This window comes from Heterocephalus glaber, unplaced genomic scaffold (genome assembly GCF_053883595.1).
Source record: "Heterocephalus glaber isolate CG9 unplaced genomic scaffold, H.glaber_assembly_v1.0 deba00001744, whole genome shotgun sequence".
Taxonomy (NCBI): Eukaryota; Metazoa; Chordata; class Mammalia; order Rodentia; family Bathyergidae; genus Heterocephalus; species Heterocephalus glaber.
This window is the reverse complement of record NW_028258450.1, coordinates 5,521,806-5,545,019: the sequence shown is the minus strand read 5'-3', so window position 1 is coordinate 5,545,019 and position 23,214 is coordinate 5,521,806. Positions and strand designations below refer to the sequence as shown.

The following is a 23,214-nucleotide window of genomic DNA, read 5'->3' as shown; positions in this document are numbered from 1 at the left end:
AGAGAGAGACTGAGCGGCTGAGCTCTAGCAGAGCCTGGGGGTGTAAGGCGCAGCGCTTGTACAGAAAACTAGCTCTACACGCAGATGCGCTCAGAACGCGGTTCAGTTCATTAGATTTTTATTTATTTTTGCATTGTTTCGGCCTTTTTGGAGGGGGGGGGTTCCTTTCCAAAGGGTCTTTATTTAGAGGAACAGCTCAACTCCGGTTCCCGGGTGCAACATGAGCCTGTCTCCTCTAGCACACTTCCAAATAAGCCCCCCACCCTTTCCCTGGGTTATGAAGCGCCTCAGTGCGCGCACGGAGGCTAAAGATTCGCGTGTGCACGGGCCGGGCTTTCCGCGTGTACGTGCCCCGTGGCACCCGAGGGCGATGATGGAGTCACATCTGACCACACGCAAGGCTGCACACCCGGCCTGCGTGCATGCCTATCCCAAGGACCGCACTGGCCGGTGCCCACCCCCCCACCGTGGGACACCGTAGGGGCGCGCCAGGGGCAGGCACTCGAGCTCTGCAACACGTTGGTGCGTGTATCTGTACGCGGCGGAAACACGTGTGCCAAGGCAGGCCTCGGGTGAGACGACCCCAGATCTCCTCCCACCCCCAGCTCAGCTCGGGACTTTTAAGAGGCCTGGGGGTTTCCGGAATCCGTTGTGATTCGGGAGCACGGTCGGGGAGCCCAGCTCCGCAGCAGTTCTTCACTGAGGCCTCCTGAGGCTACAAGAGGAGGGGCACAGTAGGGAGTCAAAGATCTGGTTGTTTCCCCACCACCACCAACAAGATTGGTGTCTCAGCCAATCCCGGACCTTCTGGGCACAAGCCCCACCCTTCTATGTACTTGTAATACTCCACACTCCCAAGGCTGGGCCACGCCCCTGTAGACAATTGCTCAGGGCCCCGCCCCTACACTTCAAGCCCGGCCCCAGGTTATCCGCCCCAAATTTCAAGTCCCGCCCTGAGCCCACGCCCCTCCCCCTTTGGGGCCCGCCCCTGGTAGCAGCTCCGCCCCTACCTTGAGTAAGGGGGTGGAGGTGCGTCGTGCACCCCAGAGGCCGCCAGCGCCTGTTCGTAGGTGGGGAGGCCTGGCGGTCCAGGTGGAGGCAGGGGAGTCGGTGGGCTCAGAGGGCTGATGAGGCTGCTCCTAGAGACAGAAAAAGTGGGCTCGGCAGGGGAAACCTTCATGGTAGAGACAGACCATACAGAGGATAGAGACTAAGAGATGCAGACCGAGAGTGGCAGGTCATAGAGATGGAAGGGAGACAAACCAGAGGAAAGGAGGATCACCTTCAGCCTAGCCCTACACACAGCAAAGCACCTGAAATGACAGGCAGAGTACGTGGCAGGTAGACACAGAACGGGACATAGGGCTGTGATGCCAGCACTAGAGGAGGCCAAGAGAGGTGCACTGCCTCTGCCTCGAGTTAGAGGCCAGCCTGGGGTACAGAATGAGTTCAAGGTCGCCTGGACTACATGTCAAGACCCTGTTTTAAAAGAAGGAAAAAAAAATAACAGCTGGGCGTGGTGGTGTGCACCTGCAATCCCAGCATTCTGGGAGGCTGAGGCAGGAGGATCGAAAGTTTGAGCCCAGCCTAGGCAACTTGGCAACTTAGTGAGACACTGTTTCCAAAAAGAGTTGGGAATCTCACTCAGTATGAAGGCCTTGGGTTCAATCACCAATACAAAAGGATGGAAGGAAGGAAGAAAAAAAAGAAAGACCCACAGACAAAGCCTTTCATTCACAGATCCATTAGATGACAGGCAGAGTAATGGAGAAGCATCCCTGCAGACGGCAGACAGACAGACAGAACTCAGAACTCAGCAGATCCATACAGACAGGAGTGCAAGAGAGAGACACTAGGTCACACTCATCCTTTAAAAAAACCAGACTCACTACTCTGACACTCAGACCTCCTTTGGGACCCTGCCAGTGAGACACACCTAGACCACTCACAGCACACACAAGCACATGCTGCGCCCCGTCACCATGGAAACTGACAGGCCACAGGCAGCCGTGGAGTGGACCACAGGCCGCACAGTAACAGCCTTGCCATAGACAACATCCTGAGCGATGCTCTCCCAGGAACCTGGAAGCCCGAAAACAGACAGGTAGCAAGTGTTGACAGAACTACTGCACACAGGACAGACAGATTCACTCCCTACATGCCTGTCTCTTCCAGCACTCCTCGTGCCCTCTAACCCCCAATCCTCAACCCTAGATCAAACCTTCCTCCCTCCCCGCTCTCCTTATCCCCAAAGCCCCCTTACTCTTGGGGACTCAGCTGCTGCCTTGGGTTCTGGTGCCGCCGCTGATAATGCAGATACCAGAAGGCTCCCAGGCCAACCAACACGATGAGCAGGATGCCAGATGTCAGCCCCACAGCCAGGGCTGCTCCGTCCACTTGTCTATGCCCTGTGGGGAATGGGAGCTGCTATGTCATGGGCTGCCAGACCCCTACATCCAAATCCCACACCTCACAAGGAGTGTGGACGGGGGGGGTGGGGTGGGGGTGGGGGGGGTGGCACTTCCTACTTCTGTGACCTCAGGCAATTCTAGCACATTAAAGGGACTGAGGTAACTCCCTCTAGAACTAGGAAGTAGGGAGCCTTAGACCCATGACAACACAAGCAGGCCCTCCCTGGACCTGAGATGGTTCTAGTCCCCAAGAGTCAGGGGCACAGCCTCTAAGTAATCTATCTATAAAGGTAGAGCACTTGACACACTGAAGGCAAGGTGGAGAGCTCAGGTGGCTGCTGGCTTCAAGAGGCCTCTAACCCAGGCATAGTGGCCCATGCCTGTAATCCAAGCATTGTGGGAAGCTGAGGCAGTTGGGTCACAAGTTCAAGTCCAGCCTGGGCAACTTATCAACTTAGTAAGACCCTGTCTCAAAATAAAAAAAGTTGGAGGGCCGGGGATTTAGCTCAGTGTTCCCACTGCCTGCCTTGAAAGCACAAGGTCCCAAGTTTGATCCCCAGTACCAAAAAAACAAATAATTAAATTTTTAAAAATAAAAAAAGTTGGGATGTAGGTCAGGGCAAAAGACCCTTGGTTCATTCTTTGGTACCACAAAAGCAAACAAAGAAGGTCCTATACTGAGCTTTGTCAGATGTAACCAGTAATAACAAGGCACCCAGTTAAATGATATCCAGATATATAATTATTTATTCATTTATTTATTGGTACTGGGAAGTGAATCCAGGGCCTTCATACTGGGCTACATCCTTAGTCATTTATTTATTTATTTATTTATTTATTTATTTATTTTTGAGAAAATAAAAATTAAATCACTTAGTTGTCCAGGCTAGGGTCAAAATTGTTATCCTGTCTCAGCCTCCCAGAGTGCTAGAATTACAGGCATGTGCCAAGCAAAAACAAATACATTTTCGTATATCACTTGAAGTATCTGGGATAGATCTGTACCTAAAAATTCTTCCACTGTGCACCTGAAATTTAAATTTGCCTGTGAGGGAGGAAGCACAGAGGGAGAGGGGGTTCTGGTACTTTTTCTGGCATCTCTACCTGCTCTGGAATGCAACTCCTTCTACTGATGAGGCAACTGAGGGGCAAGGCCTCAATTCTAATCTAGAATCACAATCTACCAGAAGGCTTCCGAAAAACATCACTTAGGGACCCACCCTCTGAAATAATTTCATGTCTAGAACTCAAGTGGGCCTGTTGATAAAATGCAGCCCCCTTTAGTGTTTCAAGGGCACACAGGGGACATCATGGTTTCCAGCACTTGCTACTAGGGATACATTTTTTCCCCTGGGTACTGGACACTGAACCCAGGGTCTTCCCACTGAGCGATGTTCCCCATTCTTTTTTTATTTTTTATTTATTTTGAGACAGGGTCTTGCTAAGTTGCTAAATTGCACAGGTTAGGCTCCAACTTGCCATCCTCATGCCTCAGTGGCCCAAAGTCCTAGGATTACAGGCATCTGCCACCATGCCTAGCTTGGGGACATTTCTTTTGGCACTGGATGGAAAGCTTCCCTCAAACAGTAAACCCTGGAATTTTTACCCATTTTAGGAAAAACCTGCAATGAGGAGGCAAGTTGTCCCGATTCAAGGACTGAAGAAGCCACTAGGCCTCACTAGGCCTGGAGTGAAGGAACTGCCTCCCCTTAGCAACCAGGCTCCAATGTGAGGACTCCAGCCCAGTCCTAGGGCCTGTTGCTAAGGTGCATCCACCCCTAGCAACCAGGCCATGAGGGGGTGGGGCATCTGGTGCCCAGAGGGGGGTCTTCCAGTGGGCAAGAAGCCTTGGCTACTCCAACTAGGTGCAGTTGCTAGGGAGAAGGCCTCCTTAGCAACCAGGCTGCTGCAGCTGGGATGGGATTGGGGGAAGGGGAAGACAGCCAGGTAGTGATTGGGGCTTCCTCAGGCTGGCCTGGCCAGACCCTGTTGCTAAGGAGCAGCCCCCCTTAGCAACAAGGCTGCAGTCAAGATGGAGCCTCAGAATTCAGAGGAGGGGCTGGGGGTTGGCAAAGCAGCAGGGTAGACAGGACAGGTGAGGATGGTTAGGCTTCTGGCCCTGGCCCCACACTGGGAAGCAGCAACCGCTCAGCAACCAATATGCTCTGAAGGGGCTGAGGTAAGGACTCGAGTTGGCTCATCCCTCGGATGGGTCCTGTGGCTCTAGCCCTCCCCTCCGTGGCACCAGTTCCCTTCCTGCAGGCTTGGGGACTCCTCTAAATGCAAATGCAGGGTGGTGGGTTTCTTAGATAGGGTTCTACTGTCCAGGGAGGGGACTCGTTAATGAGCATCATCAGGGAGCATGAATTAGGGGTCAGGTAAATCTTGTGTCTACTTTGGGATGGGGGACATTGCTTCAGCCTCCATGGGAACAGGCGATCATCACTGCACAGAAGATGAGGGTGTGAGCCCCACTTACCTCCTTTGCCATTGTAGGGGTAGGTCTCCCAAAAGCGCTTCTTGAAAGGCCGAAGGGGAAGAGAAGAGGAAAGGCAGCAGTTCAAATGGGAGATTCACAGCCCCCCAAAACCAGCCCACCCTGACCTCTGAGTCCCCAGGGAGGAAGCAGCTGAGGGCCAGGATCCCCTGCCCCAGCGCCTGGACAGGACAGAGGGTCCCAGGCTCCAGGGTCCCCCCAGGCCTCACCGTCAGGGTGTTGTCCTCAAAGCACTCCCTGGCCTCCTCCCAGGAACACTGCTCCTCGATGCACTCCCGCTCCAGGTTCCCCTGGGTGAACAGCTCCAGGTCCCAGTTATTGGCTCGTGGGACCCGCCTGAGGGCCCCCAGGAACCTATGGGCCACTGGATGGGCAAGGAAGACTTCTGGGCCTAAAGGCATGAGGGCAGAAAAAGAGGACAGAAGGGGATGGAGATCTATGGAGTCCTGTGAGAGGAAGGTCTGGGGTGAAAGGGACTAGAGGTCATGGAAAGGCGGTCAAGCTTCTGGCGGCCAGTCCCCCCCCCCCCCAGACCAACCTACCTTGGTCTTGCTTTTCACTGGGTGAGGAATCCAGGCAGACAGCCAATCCCATATAGAGCAGCAGCAGGGAAGGGTGGCTCCTCATATTTTGTAGACACCTGAAACCAGGTGCAGTGTAGGTGACTGGTGCCTCAGACCGTGGGGAATAAGGCAAAGGGTCACTGCTTGGGCCCTGTTGTCATAAATGAAGATAAGAGCAGGTGCTGCCTCAATTTGTTTGCACTTTCCCAGCAGGTCTATTGTACCCATTTTATAGATGAAGAAACTGAAGCCAAAGGAGGTAAAATAACTGGCCTATCGGCACACAGTTTGCAAATCTGAGCCAGGATTTGGGAGAAGGCAGTGTCTTCAGGGAGGAGAGTGGGAGTGGGGATGGAGCTTTTCCTTTCTGTGCAACACCCAGTCCAGGGGTTGGTGTGGAGTAGGTGCTCAGACACAGCTCCCTTGATAGCTGGGATTCCTTCCACCGCCCTGGCAACTTCCATTTATGCCTCTCCCTGCCCATTGCTACATCCACTCACAGAGATCAAAGATCACAGGCCAAGCAAACTCCTATATATTTGGGTCTGAAACCATGAGGAGACAGCAGCCATGGTCTCCTGGGACTGGGACCCCCAAACCTATGGGTCATGGTGGGGGCCAGTACACCAGGGTCCCCAACCCAGGCTCTGTCTCCAGGAACACACACTTACCTGCCTAGATGTGTAAACACTGCTGCTCCTCTTTAATGGAGACCTCCTGGGCCAGCAGCAGACAGCTGGGAGAGGGTAAGGGAGAGGGGAGGGGAGGGGAGGGGAGGGACGATGGGTCCCCAACTCCCAGTGGTAACCCAGCCAGATCTCAGTTTCTGGTAGTGGGGCGGGGCTTGCATTACCTGCCCTGGGCGGGACTCAGGTAAGGGACAAATCTTTTAAAGGGACCTTAGGAGGAAGGTTCTAAGGACCAGAACTCCTTAGAGAAGCCCGGGTGTCCGCCACCGTAGGGGGCTTAGGGGACTGGATTTACACTTCCTCCTTCCTCTTGTCTCCACCTCCCAGGCCTGTCCACTCCCTGGGAACTTGCCTGGCCCGGCTAGGAAAATAAATGCCCGAGTCTCTAGATAGCTAGAAACTGACGGAAACGGTATGCCTTGGTTCCTGCGATAGCAGAAAAGTGCCTTAATAATTCCCTGCTTCCAAAGAGTGATTTGAACGGCTCTGGATTTCGATTTCTCTGTTGGTCTATCTATAAAGTGGGGAAAGAAGAGTTCTAAATTCTCAATAATCCCTTAAGATGCAGCATGAAAAATAGATAATATATTTGGAGCAGTAGGCATCCCAACATCTGGTGTAAGAGGTTAGTCCCTAAACTTGGGTTTGGAAGGCTCAAAGCCTGGGAATCGAGCGAGAAGTCTGCGCTGGGAAATGCCTAATACTATACGTACTACGCAATCCCTATATGCATTCCAGTTTCATTATCCGGAACCTTCTAGCTGCAACTCACGTTTCCGGAGGGAGGAAGAAAAGAAGAAAGGACTTACCAAGCCTGGCGAGGTACTTCGGCAACTAGGGGCAGCCTTATTTCCGGTCTGTACTACTAGGCGGAAGGAGGCGGAACGGAGGGAAAGAGCAACACTCCCTTCCGGTGTAGTGGCTCAGCAGCGACGAGAGAACGAGGAGTCGTTTGTGAGGTGAGTTCGTGACGGTGAAGGGTTGGTGTGGCTGAGGTTGCGTGCTGCGGGGTAAAGCTCTGGGATCTCAAAGGGAACTGGGGCTAGATTGCGGATTCCCGACTCCCTGTCAATTATTAATTGAGTTCTCCAGACGCGCGAAGTTGGAGGCTAAACTACACCTCCCAGCATCCCCTGGAAGTAGCCAATGCTTCGTCGGGCCGTTCTTTGAGGAGTGTAGTTCCGCGGTGGAGGACGATGGGTCTGAGGTCTAGACGGAAAAGGGACTGGGAAACCTCGAGGGCCTAGGAAACCTCGAGGGCCTAGGAATTGGTAGTTGAGAAAAGAGGACTCGTTTCTTGGCCTCAGTGAAATGAGGAGTGCGGGCGGGCAGTAATGGGTTCTGCAGTCACCCATTACTGTGGTTGTTTTTTGTGCACCCTTTGACAACCTCTTTGCTCTCTGGGTTGGGGTAGGGTTTACCAGGGTTTTTTGTGACACTTTGGAGTCGGGCAGACTCTGGCTTTCATCCTGATTGTGCTGCCCGTTCAGTGTGAAGTTGAGCCTTGAAGCGTCTTGGAAGCAGTTTTAATGTTTTATTATGAACATGTTTAAGGTCACATAAAAGTGAGCGTATACGCATCTCTTGCCCAGATTTGCCGCCCGTGATGACTTTGGCCATACTTGCTGAATATATTTTTCAACTTAAACTTATCAAAGCATATCTTAGCCATCGTGACAATTCTAGTTTAGGACACCTCTAGTTTAGGATACGTGGGTAAAAAACAAGGACGTTTTCTTTTCTTTTCTTTTTTCTTTTTTCTTTTTTTTGTACCAGGGATTGAACTTGGGACCTTGTGCTTTCAGAGGCAAGTGCTGGAACCACTGAGCTAAATCCCCCACCCTCAAGGACGTTTTCTTAATTTTATCCCACACATCCTACAGTATCACGGTAACCACTGTCACACATTACAAAAGCAACTGTCCTGCTAGAATGTGATCCACTACTCAGGCCATATGCAAGTCCAGTGTCTCAGAAATGTCATGTGTTTGTGTTGCTGGTGATCAAACCCAGGGTTCATACTAAGCGTGCGCTGTACCACTGAGCTATATCTAAGTATGGTTTTTTTTGTTTTTTGGGGTTTTTTGGTACCGGGGGATCGAACTCAGGTCCTTGTGCTTGCGCAGCAGGCAGCAAAACCACTGAGCTAAATCCCCAGCCCAATATCCAAGTACCTTTAAAAAAAACACAACTGTTCGTTTTGTTTGAAACAGGATCCTGTCAGATGATAGCTGTTATGCCTTTTAAATCTTTCTTAGAACAGCCCCCCTCTACTCCACCCTGATTTTTTTCTTGGTGTAATGGATTCTTTCACTGAAGAAACTTGGTCCTGTTGTTCTATTGATCATCCTACCATCTGACGTCTTTTTTATTCCTTTTGTGTGTGTTTTGTTTGCTTCTTTGTTTTTTGATACAGGGTCTTACTATATAATTCAGGCTGGTCTTGAACTCACAGCGATATTCCTGCTTCAGCAGCCTGAGTGCTGTGATTACAGATGTGCACCATGACACCTGGCTAGGGCTCTTTCAGTCCTGCCTCAGTCTCTCAGAGTGCTAGGTAAGGCATGTGCCTGGCTTGACTACCTTTTTTTTTTTTTCAAATCAGTCTCATTAGGATGTAATCCCCCCCAACACCTTTTTTTTTTAAAAAAAACCAACAAAACAGTGTCTCGATATGCAGTTCAGGCTGGCCTTGAACTCACAGAGAAGGCCTGGCTGGTCTCAAACTCGTGGTGATTCTCCTGCTGGTCAGCCTCCTAACTGCTGAGCTTACAGGTGTGCACCACCATGCCCAGCAGGATGCAATTCCTATAACGTGCAATTCACTCACTTAAAATGTATAATTCAGTAGTTTCTAGTGTGTTCAGTTATGCAACCATCACAACTGTTGGTTTATCTATTTATTTGTCTGCAGTACTGGGGATTAAACCAAGGGACTTCACACTGAACTACACCCCCATCTCGTATTTATTTATTTATTTATTGGTACCAGGGATCGAGGTCACAACCTTGCATTTGCAAGGCAGGCAGAATGCCACCAAGCTAAATCCCCAGCCCAGCCTTTTTTTTTCTTTTTTGAGACAGAGTCTTGCTATGTAATTCAGGCTGGCCTCAAACTCAGGGTGATCCTCCTGCCTCAGCCTCCTGGGTGCTGGGATTACAGGTGTGCGTCACCATGCCTGGCAGTTGGCATCACTCTTTAAAACATTCTTTCTCTTTTTTTTTTTTTGGTACCAGGGATCGAACTCGAGTCCTTGAGCTTGCAAGGCAGGCAGCAGAACCACTGAGCTAAATCCCCAGCCCACACTCTTTAAAACAAACTAGTACAATGTATGAATAGTCACTTCTCATTCTCTCCCAATGCTTCCCAACCCCTGCCTTCCACAGCCACTAATCTACCTTCTCTCTCTATGGATTTGCTAATTGCACAATTTCTCTTACATGCAGTCACAGAGTAAGTGGTTTTGTGCACAAGCTGAGCAAGTGGCAAGTGCTGTACCACTGAGCTCTCTCCCCCAAACAAGATGTGCTCTTTTGTGACTGGCTTCTTTCATTTAACATACGGTTTTCGAGGTCCATCCATGTAGCATGTACCAGTACATTTTCTCTCTTTGTGGCTGGATAATGTATCATTGTATAAGATAGACCACATTTTGTTTCTCCATCAGTTGATAGACTTCTTGGATTGTTTCCACTTTTCACTATTACAAATAATACCATTATCAAGCTGGGTGTGGTAGTGCATGCCTATAATCCCAGCACACAGCAGGCCGAGGCAGGAGGATCACCAAGGGTTTGAGGCCAGCCTGGGCTACAGAGAGCATTCAAGACCAGCCTCGGGCCGGGGATTTAAAAAAAAAAAAAAAAAAAAAAAGACCAGCCTGGCCAGGGATTTAGCTCAGTGGTTATGCCACCTGCCTCGCAAGCGCAAGGACCCGAGTTCGATCCCTGGTACCAAAACAAACAAACAAACAAAAAAAGCAAAAACACCAGGCAGGGATTTAACTCAGTGGTTCCGAAGCCTGCCTTGAAAGCGCAAGGTCCCGAGTTTGATCCCCAGTACCAAAAAAAAAAAAAGACCAGCCTGAACTACATAGCAAGACCTTGTTTGATAAAACAAAAAACCAAAAACCGGGCTGGGCATGTAGCTTAGTGGCACAGCGCCTGCCTGGCAAGCACGAGGCCTTGAGTTTGATTCCTGGTATAAAACAAAACAACCAACCAAAAAGCAAATAGTATTGTTAATCAACATTTGTATATAATTTGTTTTGTCTTTGTTTTTTGGTTACTAGGGATTAAACCCAGTGGTACTCTGCCACTGAGCTACATACCAGCCCCCCTTTTTTACATTTTATTTTTAGGCAGTATCTTTCTAAGTTGCCACAGCTGGCCTCGGACTTTCAATTCTCCTGCCTCAGCCTTTCATGTAGCTGGGATTACAGGCGTGTCCTGTGGCACCTGGCAGAGTGTACAAGTTTCTGTCTGTACATATGTTCTCATTTCTATTAGAAGTAAAGTTTCTGGGTCAAATGGTAACTATATTGACTTTTTTTTTTTTTTTTGGTACTAGGGATCAAACTCAGGACCTTGCACTTTCAGGCAGGCAATGGGACCACTGAACTAAAAACATCTTTTTTTTTTTGGTACTGGGGATCGAACTTGGGACCTTGCACTTGCCAGGTAGACAATGCACCACTGAGCTATATCCCCGGGCCCCTGCCACCTGTTTTTGTATTACCTGCAGAACTGAAGATTGAACTCAGGGATTTTGTGATGAGCTATGTCCCTAGAACTCACATTTTAAATTTTTTTTTTTAATTTTAATTTGTTTTTGTTTTTGTTTTTTGAGGCAGGCTCTCCCTTCATAGCCCAGGCTGGCCTCAAACTTGTGATCCTCTTGCCTCAACCTCCCTAGTGCTGGGATTACACGTGTGCACCACCACTCGAAGCTCCTAAATATTTTTATTTATTGATTGATTTATTGATTTTTAATTTTTAATTTTTTGATAGAGTTTCGCTAAGTTGCTAAGCTGCCCAGGCTGGGCTCAAACTTGCAGTCCTCCTGCCTCAGCCTCCAGCATGCTGGGATTATAAGAGTTTTTGTTTGTTTTTAAACATTTTTAAGTAATTGGGTAAAGACAAAAGAAGAATAAATTTTTTTTTCCAGCAATCAAACTCAGGACCTTGCGTTTGCCAGGCAGGTGCGGCGTCACTGAGATACAAGAAGAATAAATTGTGTTGCCTGTGGAAATTATATGTGATACACGGCCATGCCCGTTTGTTTACATTATGCCCAGTGACCCCACAAGGGCAGAGCCAAGTACCTGTGATGGGGGCCATATGGCTTGCAAAGTTGAAAATAGTTACCATCCACCCCTTTTTTCTCAGTCCCTGCTGTGTGCCCCGACTTCCTGGGATGAGCAAGTTGAATCTGAAGTCTGATCACATTGGGTCAGCAGTGGGGGGATGCCTACCTCTGTGCTGCCCCTTCTGGCATCGCTCCTGGTTGTCCCACGTTCAAGGACAGCAGGGTGGATGTCAGGGCCTCAGTGGCCTTAGGGACTGAATGTCATTTTCTCCCCCAGGTCTTATGTGGAGGCCCTGACCCCTGGCGTGGCTGTATTTGGAGTGGGGCCCCTTTGGAAGGAATTATAATTGCGTAAGTTCATAGGATCCGGCCCTCAGCTGATGGGGTTGGTGTCCTTAGAAGAGGGAGACTCTCAGGGCTGGGTGAACAGCTGTAATTCCAGTACCCCAGAAGCTGAGGCAGGAGGATTGCCAGGAGTTCGAGGCCAGCCTGGGCTACGTAGTGGGTTCAGGGCCAACCTGAACTACATAGCGAGACTCTGTCTCAAACCCCTTCCCCTAAAAAGAGAGGGCAGCTCCAGGGCCTGAGTGCCTGGGCTCCAGTCCCAGCCCTGCCACCTCCCAACTGGGGGATTCAGGAGCCCACTTTGTCTTGTAAAGTGGGGGTGATGCTGACCAGAGCTGGCTTTGCAGTGGCTCCCACCCTGGCTGTCCCCTCTGAAGTGCTGGTGACAGCAGATGGCAGTAGTTCTGTTTTCTATTTTGAAGTTGGGCCTAGCAAGTAGACAGTACAGCAGGGTGGGTGCAAGCTCAGCTTCTGGAGTTGCGAAATTCCTGGCCCCGCCACCTAGCAGCCCTTCAGCCCTGGGCAGAGCTTCTCACACTTTTTGGTCTCAGGATCTGAAAACTCACGAGGGCCTCCAAAGGGCTTGGCTTATGTGAGGTACATTGATCAGTGTTTGCCATATTAGAAATTGAAACCAAGGCCAGGGATTTAGCTCAGTGGTTCCGCCACCTGCCTCGCAAGCGCAAGGACCCAAGTTCGATCCCCGGTACTAAAAAAAAGAAATTGAAACCAAGATATTAAAGAAACAGTGATTGGTACAAAAATGTGCACCCCATGACATTTACCCATTGAAAATGTACAATCCCATGGGTTTTACCCTCTTTGCTGTGTTGGGGACCCATTGCCACTTTGTTCCAGAACATTTCATCGCCCCCAAAATAAACCCTGTGGCCAGCAGCAGTCCCTGGGTATTCCTTCCCTGGCTCAACCTGTGGCCACCATGAAACTGGTTTTTCGTACTTCACCCGGCCTGTCCTGGACACTGCCTGCCAGGGAGACACACACAGCTTCCCAGGCTTTCTTCATTTTCTTTTGGTGCCAGGGATCCAACTCAGGTCCTTGCCCTTCGGGGCAGGCAGCGGAACGAACCACTGAGCCAGATCCCCGGGCCTCCTCCTGGGCTTTCTTTCCCTCGAATAGTAACACAGATGCCCCCCACACCTTTATTTTACTGTATTTTATTTTGTGGTTCTTGGGATTGAACCCAGGGCCTTGGCACTGAGCTACATCCCCAGCCTTTTAAAATTTTTCATTTTGAGATGGGACCTTGCTAAATTGTCCAGGCCAGGCTTGAACTTGTGATCTTCTTGCCTCAGCTTCCAAAATGATAGGATTATAGGTATGCACCACCATGCCCAATTTTAAAAACACTTTTTTGGGGGAGAAGGGCAGAGCCTCTCTATGTAGCCCAAGCTGTCCTCAAACTTGTGATCTTCCTGCCTCAGCCTCCCAAGTGCTGGGATTACAGGTGTGTGACACCATGCCTGGCTAAAAGAGACCTTTTAAGAACCTAGGACAGGGGTGTGGTATGTAGCTCACTTGGCTGGGAGCTTGCCCTCATGTTCAAGGCCCTCGGTTTGATCCCCAACACAGAAAAAGCAAAAACACCAAGGCTGAATGCATCCATGCACATGAGAAGCTCGAGGCCTCAGGAGAACCCATATGTACTTGAGAGAGAAGAACAAGGGCAGATGATGTCCTAGAGTTCCGGGAGACATTCTGTGGACACCCCAGAGCATCTCAGGACCCTGGAGGTCCCTGGGCTGTGCCACTACCCTAGGCAGGTGGCTTCCCTTCCAAGCCTCAGGTGGCCCCATAGCAAGCGAAGATGGTCCTGGGGTCGTGGAGGTGGAACAGTGGGAGACATCCGGGTCCTAGACCTCACTGGCTTCTGATCCGGTGGTGATCCGTGGTCATCCTCGTTGACTGGGCAGCATTTAAAAATGCGCCCCTCTAGCTGTCCCACTCAGGGATGTTTCCTACCGCGAAGAGCTCTGGTCTTGGCCAGACACTGCTCGCTGGCCTCTGGGAAAGCAGAGGTGTCCAGTGCCAAATACCTCAGGGTCAGGGCAGTTGACAACTAAGAATAGAGTTGGGAATTTGTCCCTGATGCCAGTGTGACCTTCCTGAGTGGCAAGGTGTTGGTGGGGAGGCTTGGGGAGCGGGTGGCACATGGGGTGGGGGGCAACAGGTGCTGACGCTTACTCCAGAAGTGTGGGGCCTGGGAAGTCAAAGGAGGGGGCTGGGGGAGGAGTCAAGTTGGGGTGCATCAAGGTCAGTTCTGCAAGCAACGCCATGACCTTCTCGGGGACGAGATGACAGCAAAGGGGCAGAAGGGGCCTCTCTGGGCCAAGGAGGTGCTCCGTGTGCCCGCTTGGAATCTCAGCACCCCCGAGGCTGAGGTGGGAGGATCATCCCAAGTTTGAGGCCAGCTTGGACTATGTAGTGAGTTCGAGGCCAGCTGCACAGGGAGACCCTGTCTCAAAAAAACAAAAACAAGGGCCAGGGATGGTTTCACTGCCTGGTGTGCAGGCTCAAGGACCCAAGTTCCATCCCTGGTATCAAAAAACAAGGGCCGGAGATTTAGCTCAGTGTCACCGTGCCTGCCTCGCAAGCGCAAGGTCCTGAGTTCTATCCCCGGTACCCAAGGAAAAAAAAAGAAGGAAAAAGAAAAAGTTGGCGTCTGAGCAGAAGACACCAGTAGGGGGAGCGAGAGCTCTGTAGCGCAGGGTCACACATAGGTCGTGAATGTGGAAGGCAAGTTTTTTGAAGCGGCCAGAAGAGGGCGATAAGGAGAAAGCTGCTTTTTCAGCTCTTGGGGTGCTGGGCTCCCCAGCTTCTGGGCTCTTTTCCGAGGCCCCTGTAGTCAGGCTCTGAGCACGCTCACGTCCTCACAGCACTGCGATCTGAAGAGCTAGACCCTAGGGTGATCCTCGTTTTTCATCAAGGAAAACTGAGGCTGAAAAAAGGAAATCACCAGGCGGAAGAGGGTCCCGCGGTGGAATTCTGCACTGAGCCTTCTAACACCTCCACCTTGTTTCGTGTGTTTATTCCCGTGTTTGTGTTAATGTGTATGTAGCCTTTTGTTTTAGGACAGCTTTTTTTTTTTTTGGTACCGGGGATTGAACTCAGGACCCTACACAGGCATGGTGCCACTGAGCTAAATCCCGGTCTCTGAATCCACTCTTTAAAAAGTTTCATTTTAGCCCAGCCTGGTATGCTCCTGTAATCCCAACACTCTGGGAGGCTGAGGCAGGAGAATCACAAGTTCAGCCCAGACTAGGCAATTTAGTGACTTAGCCAGACACTGTCTCAAAATTTAAAAATAAAAAAGGGCTGGGGATGTGGCTCAGTGCAAAGGCCCTGGGTTTAATTCCCGGTACTCTGGCAAAAGAAATGTTTGCATTTTGTGAGATCACAGATTTCATTGACATCTGCAGTGTTAAATTCTTCTTTCTTAACCCAGCCCTGATACTGGTCAGCTCAGCTCACAGCTGCCTGGTCTTGGAAATGGTCCTTCTCGCATTTACTCTGAGTCGCCCAGGGGAGGAGCTGGGGGGCCTGAACTCCCCCCTGCTATGAACAGTGTCTCCTCTCCTGTGCTGAGAGGTTGAATAACATCACCCCATGGTTCGCATCAGTGTCTCCTCCTGGGCTTGCTGAGCTTTTGAGTCTCTTCTACTGCTTCCCATTCCTCACTCAATTTTCTGTTGAGGAAGCTATTTGCCTTCTTGTTGATTTCCTGCAGTTTCATGTACAGTCAATTGTGCTATAAAGCTTGTTTTTTAGGATTTTGTGTGTGTCTGCTTTGTTTTTTGAGACAGTCTCAGTACTAGCCCAGACTGGCCTTGAACTCACAGGAATGCTCCTGCCTCAGCACAGGCGAGTGCTACCACACCCCACTTCCTGGATTGTCTTTCAGCTTTGCTGACAGAGTTTCTGGGTGCTGTGCATACCCCATTTTCTCTGTAATCTTTGTGGTTCTCACTGTGAGTTCTCCAGTAGCTGTGATTTTAGGACAAAAGCCTCATGGCAAGGCTGCTTTGGGACATCACAGATGCTTACCCCAGTACCACATTCTCCAGAGCCTCATGTGCAGGGTGCCTCACTGGCCTGGCCTGGCTCAGAGGGGTCACAGGGAACCCTGTGCAAAGCGGGGAGACAGGGCTCCCCAGCTTGGGGATGTGTAGACCCCAACTCTGAATGGAAAGCAAGGGCAGATTCTCACGAAGGGTAAATCCACGCACCTTCTGAACCAGCAGCTCCACTTTGAATAATTTATTTTAGGCTGGGGCCATAGCTCAGTGGGAGTGTGCTTACATAGCATGCACAAAGCCCTGGGTTCCACATACACAAAATGTATCCTAGCTGGCATGGTGGTACAGCCCTGTCATCCCAACACTCTGGGAGGCTAAGGCAGGAAGATCACAAGTTCAAGCCCAGCCTTGGTACTTCAGTGACCTAGTGAGACCTTGTCTCAAAGTAAAACATAAAAAGGGCCAGGGATTTAGCTCAGTGGTTTCGTCACCTACTGGGCAAGCACAAGGACCCGAGTTCATCCCCGGTACCAAAAAAAAAAAAGTAAAATATGAAAAATGGGCTGGGGATGTAGTTCAGTATGAAGGCCCTGGGTTCATTCCCCAGGACTGCAAAAGAACAACAAAGAATTTACTGGCAAGGCACCCTTTTTTTTTTCTTTTCTTTTTTTTTGGTAGCGGGGATCAAACTCGGGTCCTTGCTCTTGTGCACTTGCACAGCAGGCAGCGAAACCACTGAGCTAAATCCCCGGCCCCAAAGGCACTCTTGCGAGAATGGGCACGGACAGGACAAGGAAGGGCACAGTGGCTGATGGGGCAATCAACAAGCAGGAGTGGCCCCATGGCCTCTCTCTGGATCCTGTACACACAACTGCATGGCTCAGTGGATCTCAGAGCGAACACACCCATGTCACCGGCGGGGCCCCTCCCTGCCTCTGCTGCCCTCACAGGAAGCCTGGCTTGAGGCTGTGGTGACTTTTGTGAGCTGTTGAATTTATACACATGGAAACACCCCACCTGGGAGTTGCTTGGTGTGACAACAGGGTGTTCTGTGTTGTTGTTGGGCACGCCCATTATGTGACTGTGCCCCGGTGTGTTTGTCTGTTCCATGTGCATGAGCGTTTGGGAAGTATCCAGTTCTTTCTGTTGTTTTGTTGAGACAAGGTCTCACTATGTAGCTCAGGCTGGCCTTGTATACAAAGGGATCCTCCTGCCTCGGCCTCCCAAGTGCTGGAGTCACAGGTGTGTGTCAGCACACCCAATTTGGGTAGTTTCCAGTTTTCCAGCCATTCAGAATAGTGTTCTCTAGTGTGTGTCCTGGGGTGCACAGAGGTGCCCCTTCTTAGGGACAGAGAGGAGAGGAATGGCTGCAGGCTGTGGAGCTAGGTATGCTGGACTTCAGTACACACTGACAATTGATTTGTGATGGCAGAATCGTTGGCCTCAGGGATCCCAGGGTCACACTTAGAGAACCACTTATCTGGGCCGGGGATTTAGCTCAGTGGTTTCACCGCCTGCTGCACAAGCTCAAGGACCTGAGTTCAATCCCTGGTACCAAAAAAAAAAATTCTAGCAGAATGCCTCAGCCCAGACCTGGGGACTCAGTGCAGCTTGTATGAGAAAGGGCTGGGGATGTAGCTCATTGTAAAGGCCCTGATTTCAAATTCCCAGTGTCACAAATTGAAAAAAAAAAAAAAGATAGGGGCCGGAGATTTAGCTCAGTGGTTCCTCTGCCTGCTTTGCAAACGCAAGGTCCTGAGTTTGATCCCCGGTACCAAAAAAAAAAAATAGAGGTAGCACAGTGGGAAGTGTGATGGAAATACAAGTTCAAAGGAAAAAGGGAGGCGTAAAATGACTTCCTCCCAGCTGAGGCTCCCGGTGATGGAGCGCTTTCCTCATCCATGGGAGGGCCCGGGACCCCAATCCTAGCGCTGAGTTAAGTTTCCTGTGGTTAGAGCAGAGCTTTAGTCTGCTTTTCAAGTTTATAATGGTAGGTATCAAATCATAGGGTATTTAGATTTCACCAGCTACATTTCAAACCAGGCATACCAGTGCTACTTTAGAAGGACAAGAGTTACATTGTGCTGGAAAGTGTATCCTTTGCAACTAGGGAGGGGAGAAGCTCTAGGTGGTAATTTAAAGGTGGGTGAGACAGGTACATAATTTGACTAAAGCCTTTGAAGGGTCATAAAAGCGTGCAGGCTGCTAAGCTGGCTTGGCCTCCAGCTAAATGTAATCACCCCTGAGACCCGGGAAGCCTGCCAGCCTCAGCGGGCCTCAAGGTTCTTACCTTAAAAACGGGCTCCCTGGCTGGGGATTTAGCTCAGTGGTTCTGCTGCCTGCCTCACAAGTGCAAGGTCGTGAGTTTGATTCCCAGTATAAAAAAAAACAAACCAAAAAACCGGGCTCCCGGTCAGGTGTGATGGTGCCCACTGTGATCCCAGCACTCGGGAGGCTGAGGCAGGGGAATCGCAAATTTGAGCCCAGCTTGGGCAACTTGGCAAGATCCTGTCTGAGAAGCTAAAAAAGACAAGGTGTATGGCTTAGTGTAAAGGCCCTCAATTCCAGTCCCAAGACCACACACACACACACACACACACACACACACACACAAATTAGGGCTGGTGATTTAGCTCAGCAGTGCCGCCACCTGCCTCGCAAGTGCAAGGTCCCGAGTTTGATCCCTGGTACCAAAAACTAACAATTAAATGGCACAGTGGCCACCTTGTCTGCACCCTCCCTGACAGCCCTTTTCTTGGTGATAAAGGTTGCCTTTCGGGTGCGTTCAGGGAAGTCTTTGAGGGGAGGGGAGTCCTGGAGGAGTGGGGTGATGCACACCAGGTCCAGTCACCACAGCCCGCTGTCCCCCCAGGATGACTCGGCATGGCAAGAACTGCACAGCGGGGGCGGTGTACACCTATCACGAGAAGAAGAAGGACACAGGTACTGCGCTGGGTGGGAGGCGGTCCCTGAGGGGACACTGAGGCTTTTACCACTGCAGGCACCTGAGCTTGCTCACAGAAGCAGAAGAGCCAGCAGGTGTCAGCTCCCCTTGGCAACAGGGCCCATGTGTCACTTACCCTCTGGGAGTCAACAGCTTCCTGTAGGTCGTGTGGCTTTTGACTCCCTCATTTATTTATTTATGTATTTATTTGGAGTTGTTCAGACAGGGTTTCACTATGTAGTCCAGGCTGGGCTTGAACTCTCAGTGGTCCTCCTGCCTCAGCCTCACCCATGCTAGAATTACAGGCCCGCACTGCCTCCCTGTCCCTTGGAATTTGGAGAGGGCTTGTCCATTACCACCCAGCTCTGTCCCCAGCGGCCTCAGGCTATGGGACCCAGAACATCCGACTGAGCCGCGATGCAGTGAAGGACTTCGACTGCTGCTGCCTGTCTTTGCAGCCCTGCCATGACCCTGTTGTCACGTGAGACACTGGGGACGAGATGGAGGCCTGGGTGGAGGGGCTGCGGGTGTGGCTCTGGCCGGGTGACCTCTGTTCTGTGAGCCATGGGCACAGCCTGGCCTGCTCTTGTGACGTGGGGAAGAGCATATCTTATTCATAATGGGGTGTGGGGCCCCAGGGACTCTGTGTGACTGTGATCTCAGCACACATGGTGCAGCTGTCCTCCTGCCTCAGCCTCCCGAGAGCTGGGGTCCCAGGCATGTGATGTGTGTGCCTAGCCGGGTGTGTTTCTCATTCCCTTCCCTTGCAGCCCAGATGGCTACCTGTATGAGCGTGAGGCTATCCTGGAGTACATTCTGCACCAGAAGAGGGAGATTGCCCGGCAGATGAAGGTGACAGGGACAGGGAGAGGGCATGGGTGGCCAGTGCTGGTCTCTGAGCTCCGGGGCAGAGCTCACTGTGGGCCTCATGGCAGTTCCCGGGCCTTCACCGTGCTGGTCCCTCTGCCTGGGGCACCACTCCCCTCCCACACTGGCATCTCAGCCCAGGCGCTGCCTGCTTGTATCTCCAGCCAGTTCTAGGGCCCGCTCTGGGCACCTCTCCCGCCACAACTGTGAGCCTGTGTGTGCTGTGTCACCTGTGGCCTGTCCCCCAGACAGTGGCCTCCTGAGGCAGTGAGCACCACCTGCCCTAGGACCCTGGGAGACTTGCTGAGTGGACACAGAGAGGCTCCTTGGCCTTGGTGTTACCATCTGTAAGGTGGGCCAGCAGGACCAGGATGGAGCAGGAGCAGGCGAGTGGGACCCAGGACACTTAAAGGATGTGGCCTCTTATCCCGTGATTGAGGCTCCCTGGGTCTGAGCCTCCCCTTTTGCCCTCTGCTTGCTTTTCCAGAGATCAGTAAACACCAGGGTCAGATTCATATTGCTGTTTTATTTTACCTTATTTTTTTTGCGGTGCTAGGATCCAGCCCAGAGTCTGGTGAGTGCTGAACATTCTCTGCTACTGAGCCACTCTCTAGCCCCCTTGTTCAGCTGTTTGCCCCAAGGGAGTGGCCCCGCAGATCCGTCCTCTTTGGCCCAAGTGCCCCTCATTGTGGTGACACCTGGGGGTGGTCCAGGGCAGTCTTGGGGTGCAGCACCACTGACACAGGCACCACTGTCAGGGTACCTCCTCGCCACCCTCCAAGTCTGTCCCCAGGCCAGAGGGGCATGCACTTTGTCGTAGCCACCATGAGACCCCCAGCCTGCACTCACTCAGAGCTCCCTGTGTACCTGGTGGGTTCTAAGCACTTTTTTTCTTTTTCGGTACTGGAGACTGAACCCATAGACTTTGCACTTAGCTACATCGAAACCCTTTTTCACTTTTTATTTTGAGACAGGGTCTCACTAACTTGCTAAGCTCCTCAGAGTGGGCTTGAACTTGAGATCCTCCTGCCTCAGCTTCCCAGAGTGGTGGGATCATAGGCCTGTGCCACCATACCCCACTTCTAAGCACTTTTAAAACTCCTTGGACATGGTACATTCCTGTAGTCCCATCATCTCTGAGGCTGAGGCAGGAGGATTGAGTATTGGAGGCCAGCCTAGGCTACATAGTGAGACCCTATTTTTAAAATACCTTTCTCCTGCCATCCTGAGCCCGTTTCACGGAGAAACTGAGTGTGGGCGGCCCATCCACACAGTGCTGCCCTCAGCCAATCAGGCCTGTGCCAGAGCGGCGCCTGAGCGGGCCTCAGTTTCCTCCCCCCACCCCTGTGAATTCTGCCTCGCAGGCCTACGAGAAGCAGCGCGGCGCGCGGCGTGAGGAGCAGAAGCAGCTGCATCGGGCGGCGGCGCAGGACCAGGTGCGAGGCTTCCTGGAGAAGGAGGCGGCCATCGTGAGCCGCCCACTCAACCCTTTCGAGGCCAAGGTGGCCGAGGGCCCCGGCTCAGGTGACAGCTCGCGTGGCCTGGGGCGGGAGGCACGGAGAGGGGATGGCAGGGCCCAGCACGACCTCTCCCTCTGCCCGCAGATGACGCGAAGCCCGGGCCCAGCGCGGGGGCTCCAGGCAAGGCGAAGGAGAAGGACAAGGAGCTGCCCAGCTTCTGGATCCCGTCACTGACTCCCGAGGCCAAGGCCACCAAGCTGGAGAAGCCGGTGGGCCCCGCAGTGGCCTCATCCCTCCCCAGGCCCCGTCCCCGGTCCCCGGTCCCCGTCCCCGGTCCCCTGGGCGGCCCCTGACCTGCCTGTTGCCCGCAGTCGCGCACCGTCGCCTGCCCCATGTCCGGGAAGCCGTTGCGCATGGCGGACCTGACGCCCGTGCGCTTCACGCTGCTCGACGACTCCGTGGACCGCGTGGGGCTCATCACGCGCAGCGAGCGCTACGTGTGCGCCGTGACCCGCGACAGTCTCAGCAACGCCACACCGTGCGCCGTGCTGAGGCCCTCGTGAGTCCCGGGCTGGAGGGGCGGAGGGGCGGCGGGGCGGCGGGGCTGTGGAGGGAGCAGGGCCGGTGTGGGGACTGTGGCTTCATGGTCCTGTCCCCTCTCTCCCGCCCGCAGCGGGGCCGTGGTCACCCTCGAATGTGTGGAGAAGCTGATTCGCAAGGACATGGTGGACCCGGTGAACGGGGACAAGCTCACGGAGCGTGACATCATCGTGCTGCAGCGCGTGAGCCGCCCGTCCCCTCATCCCCTCCCTTCCCCTTTCCTAGTCTCACCCTTTCACCCCCAAACCCCGCCCAGCTCGGGCCACGCCCTGGGCCGGGCCACGCCTATCCTAGTGTGATCACGCCCCTTCGACCTAGGCTCCGCCTACCCACCAGGACTAGTTTAGGATCCCGGACTGCCCCCGAGCCCCCTTAGCCCGATCTGTCCCCACCTCCTGTTCCCTCTCCTGCAGGGTGGCACCGGCTTCGCAGGCTCCGGGGTGAAGCTGCAGGCCGAGAAGTCGAGGCCAGTGATGCAGGCCTGAGGGGACCACGAACGTCGAATAAACCTGTGCAGGGACTGGACGCGTGGGGCCTTCATTTCCTGGCTGAGAGCCGGCAGCCCGAGACTCCTGTCCTGGAGTTTGAAAGAGAGGCTCAGAAAAATATTATGTGTCTCACATTCAGAACAAACTCAGAACCGTAGGCACACACCGGCAAGATTGATCACGTGAGCTGGGTGTGGTGCCGCGCGCCTGCAAGCTCAGCACTCTTGAGAGGCCGAGGCAGGAGGCGTCCAGGTTCCAGCCCAGCCTGGGCAGTGTAGCCACTTAACAAGACCCTGGCTCGGGATGGAAGGGGGGGGGTGGTCCAGATGGCCAGAAGCCAAGGTCACCGTGCCCCTCAGAGGTGGAGTGAGTGCACCTTAGGGCGGCCTGAGTCAGGGTCCCCCCACTTGTGCCGGGTTGGAAGCATGTGTGGTGCCCAGGGCCAAGTCTCAGAGGAAATTGTACGAAGACACAGGAAACAATTCTTCGAGGGAGCGGGTGGGGTGCAGTGTGGTCAGGAAGCCCTGCTGGCGACTGCAGGGGCAGAGGAGGCCTCGGTGACAGCCAGTGAGGCCTGCAGCTCTGAGTGGGAGGGAGGTGAGGCCCGGCTCGCGCAGCCTCTGAACAGGGTCTCACTCCGAAGGGCGGGCTCTCTAGCTCCCCTGTACTTGCTGGCCTCAAACTTGCAATTCTCCTACCTCGGCCTCTGGAGATTACAAGTGTGCACTGCGCAAGCGCAAGGACCCGAGTTCGATCCCCGGTACCCCCCCCCCAAAAAAACTGAAACTGACTGAGATTACAAGTGTGCAGCTGGTTGAAAGCTTTGTAGCTATGTTTTACTCGTGGTACTGGGGATCGGCCACAGGGCGGGGCTCCATCCCCAATCCTTTTTTGTTTTATTTTTTGATTTGAGACAGGTCTCTCTTGAGTTGCCCAGGCTGAGCTCAGAGTTGCAATTCTGCCTCAGTCTCCTGCATCTGGGATTAAAGCTTGTGTTCCACAGTA

At 52.4% G+C, this 23,214-nt stretch overlaps 2 protein-coding genes across 7 annotated transcripts; one reads left to right on the top strand and one right to left on the bottom strand.

The window, feature by feature from the left end:
* Positions 1-101: 101 nt before the first annotated feature.
* On the bottom strand, positions 102-7,115 carry Prrg2 (proline rich and Gla domain 2). Of its 3 annotated transcripts, none has more exons than XM_004866911.4 (7): positions 6,143-6,288; positions 5,451-5,548; positions 5,118-5,299; positions 4,891-4,930; positions 2,264-2,408; positions 1,011-1,139; positions 102-715 (listed from the first exon to the last, which is right to left on the bottom strand). In XM_004866911.4, exons 2-7 carry the CDS (start codon positions 5,533-5,535, stop codon positions 697-699), a joined length of 600 nt encoding a protein of 199 aa, XP_004866968.1. In that variant the 5' UTR covers positions 5,536-5,548; positions 6,143-6,288; the 3' UTR covers positions 102-696. The 3 variants fall into 3 exon arrangements, with proteins under 3 accessions (XP_004866968.1, XP_004866967.1, XP_004866969.1); XM_004866910.4 differs by having other exon boundaries at positions 5,451-5,622; positions 6,143-6,207; XM_004866912.4 differs by lacking the exon at positions 6,143-6,288 and adding an exon at positions 6,970-7,115 and having other exon boundaries at positions 503-715.
* On the top strand, positions 6,939-23,214 carry Nosip (nitric oxide synthase interacting protein). 4 transcript variants are annotated; one of them, XM_021245766.2, is made up of 11 exons: positions 6,940-7,119; positions 8,577-8,717; positions 11,746-11,819; positions 18,723-18,793; positions 19,170-19,275; positions 19,565-19,646; positions 21,026-21,185; positions 21,266-21,390; positions 21,493-21,680; positions 21,795-21,903; positions 22,135-23,214. In XM_021245766.2, the coding sequence occupies exons 4-11, from the start codon at positions 18,724-18,726 to the stop codon at positions 22,204-22,206; spliced, it is 912 nt and encodes a 303-aa protein (XP_021101425.1). In that variant the 5' UTR covers positions 6,940-7,119; positions 8,577-8,717; positions 11,746-11,819; position 18,723; the 3' UTR covers positions 22,207-23,214. The 4 variants fall into 4 exon arrangements, with proteins under 4 accessions (XP_012921767.1, XP_021101425.1, XP_021101426.1 ...); XM_021245767.2 differs by lacking the exon at positions 11,746-11,819; XM_021245765.2 differs by lacking the exon at positions 8,577-8,717 and having other exon boundaries at positions 6,983-7,119.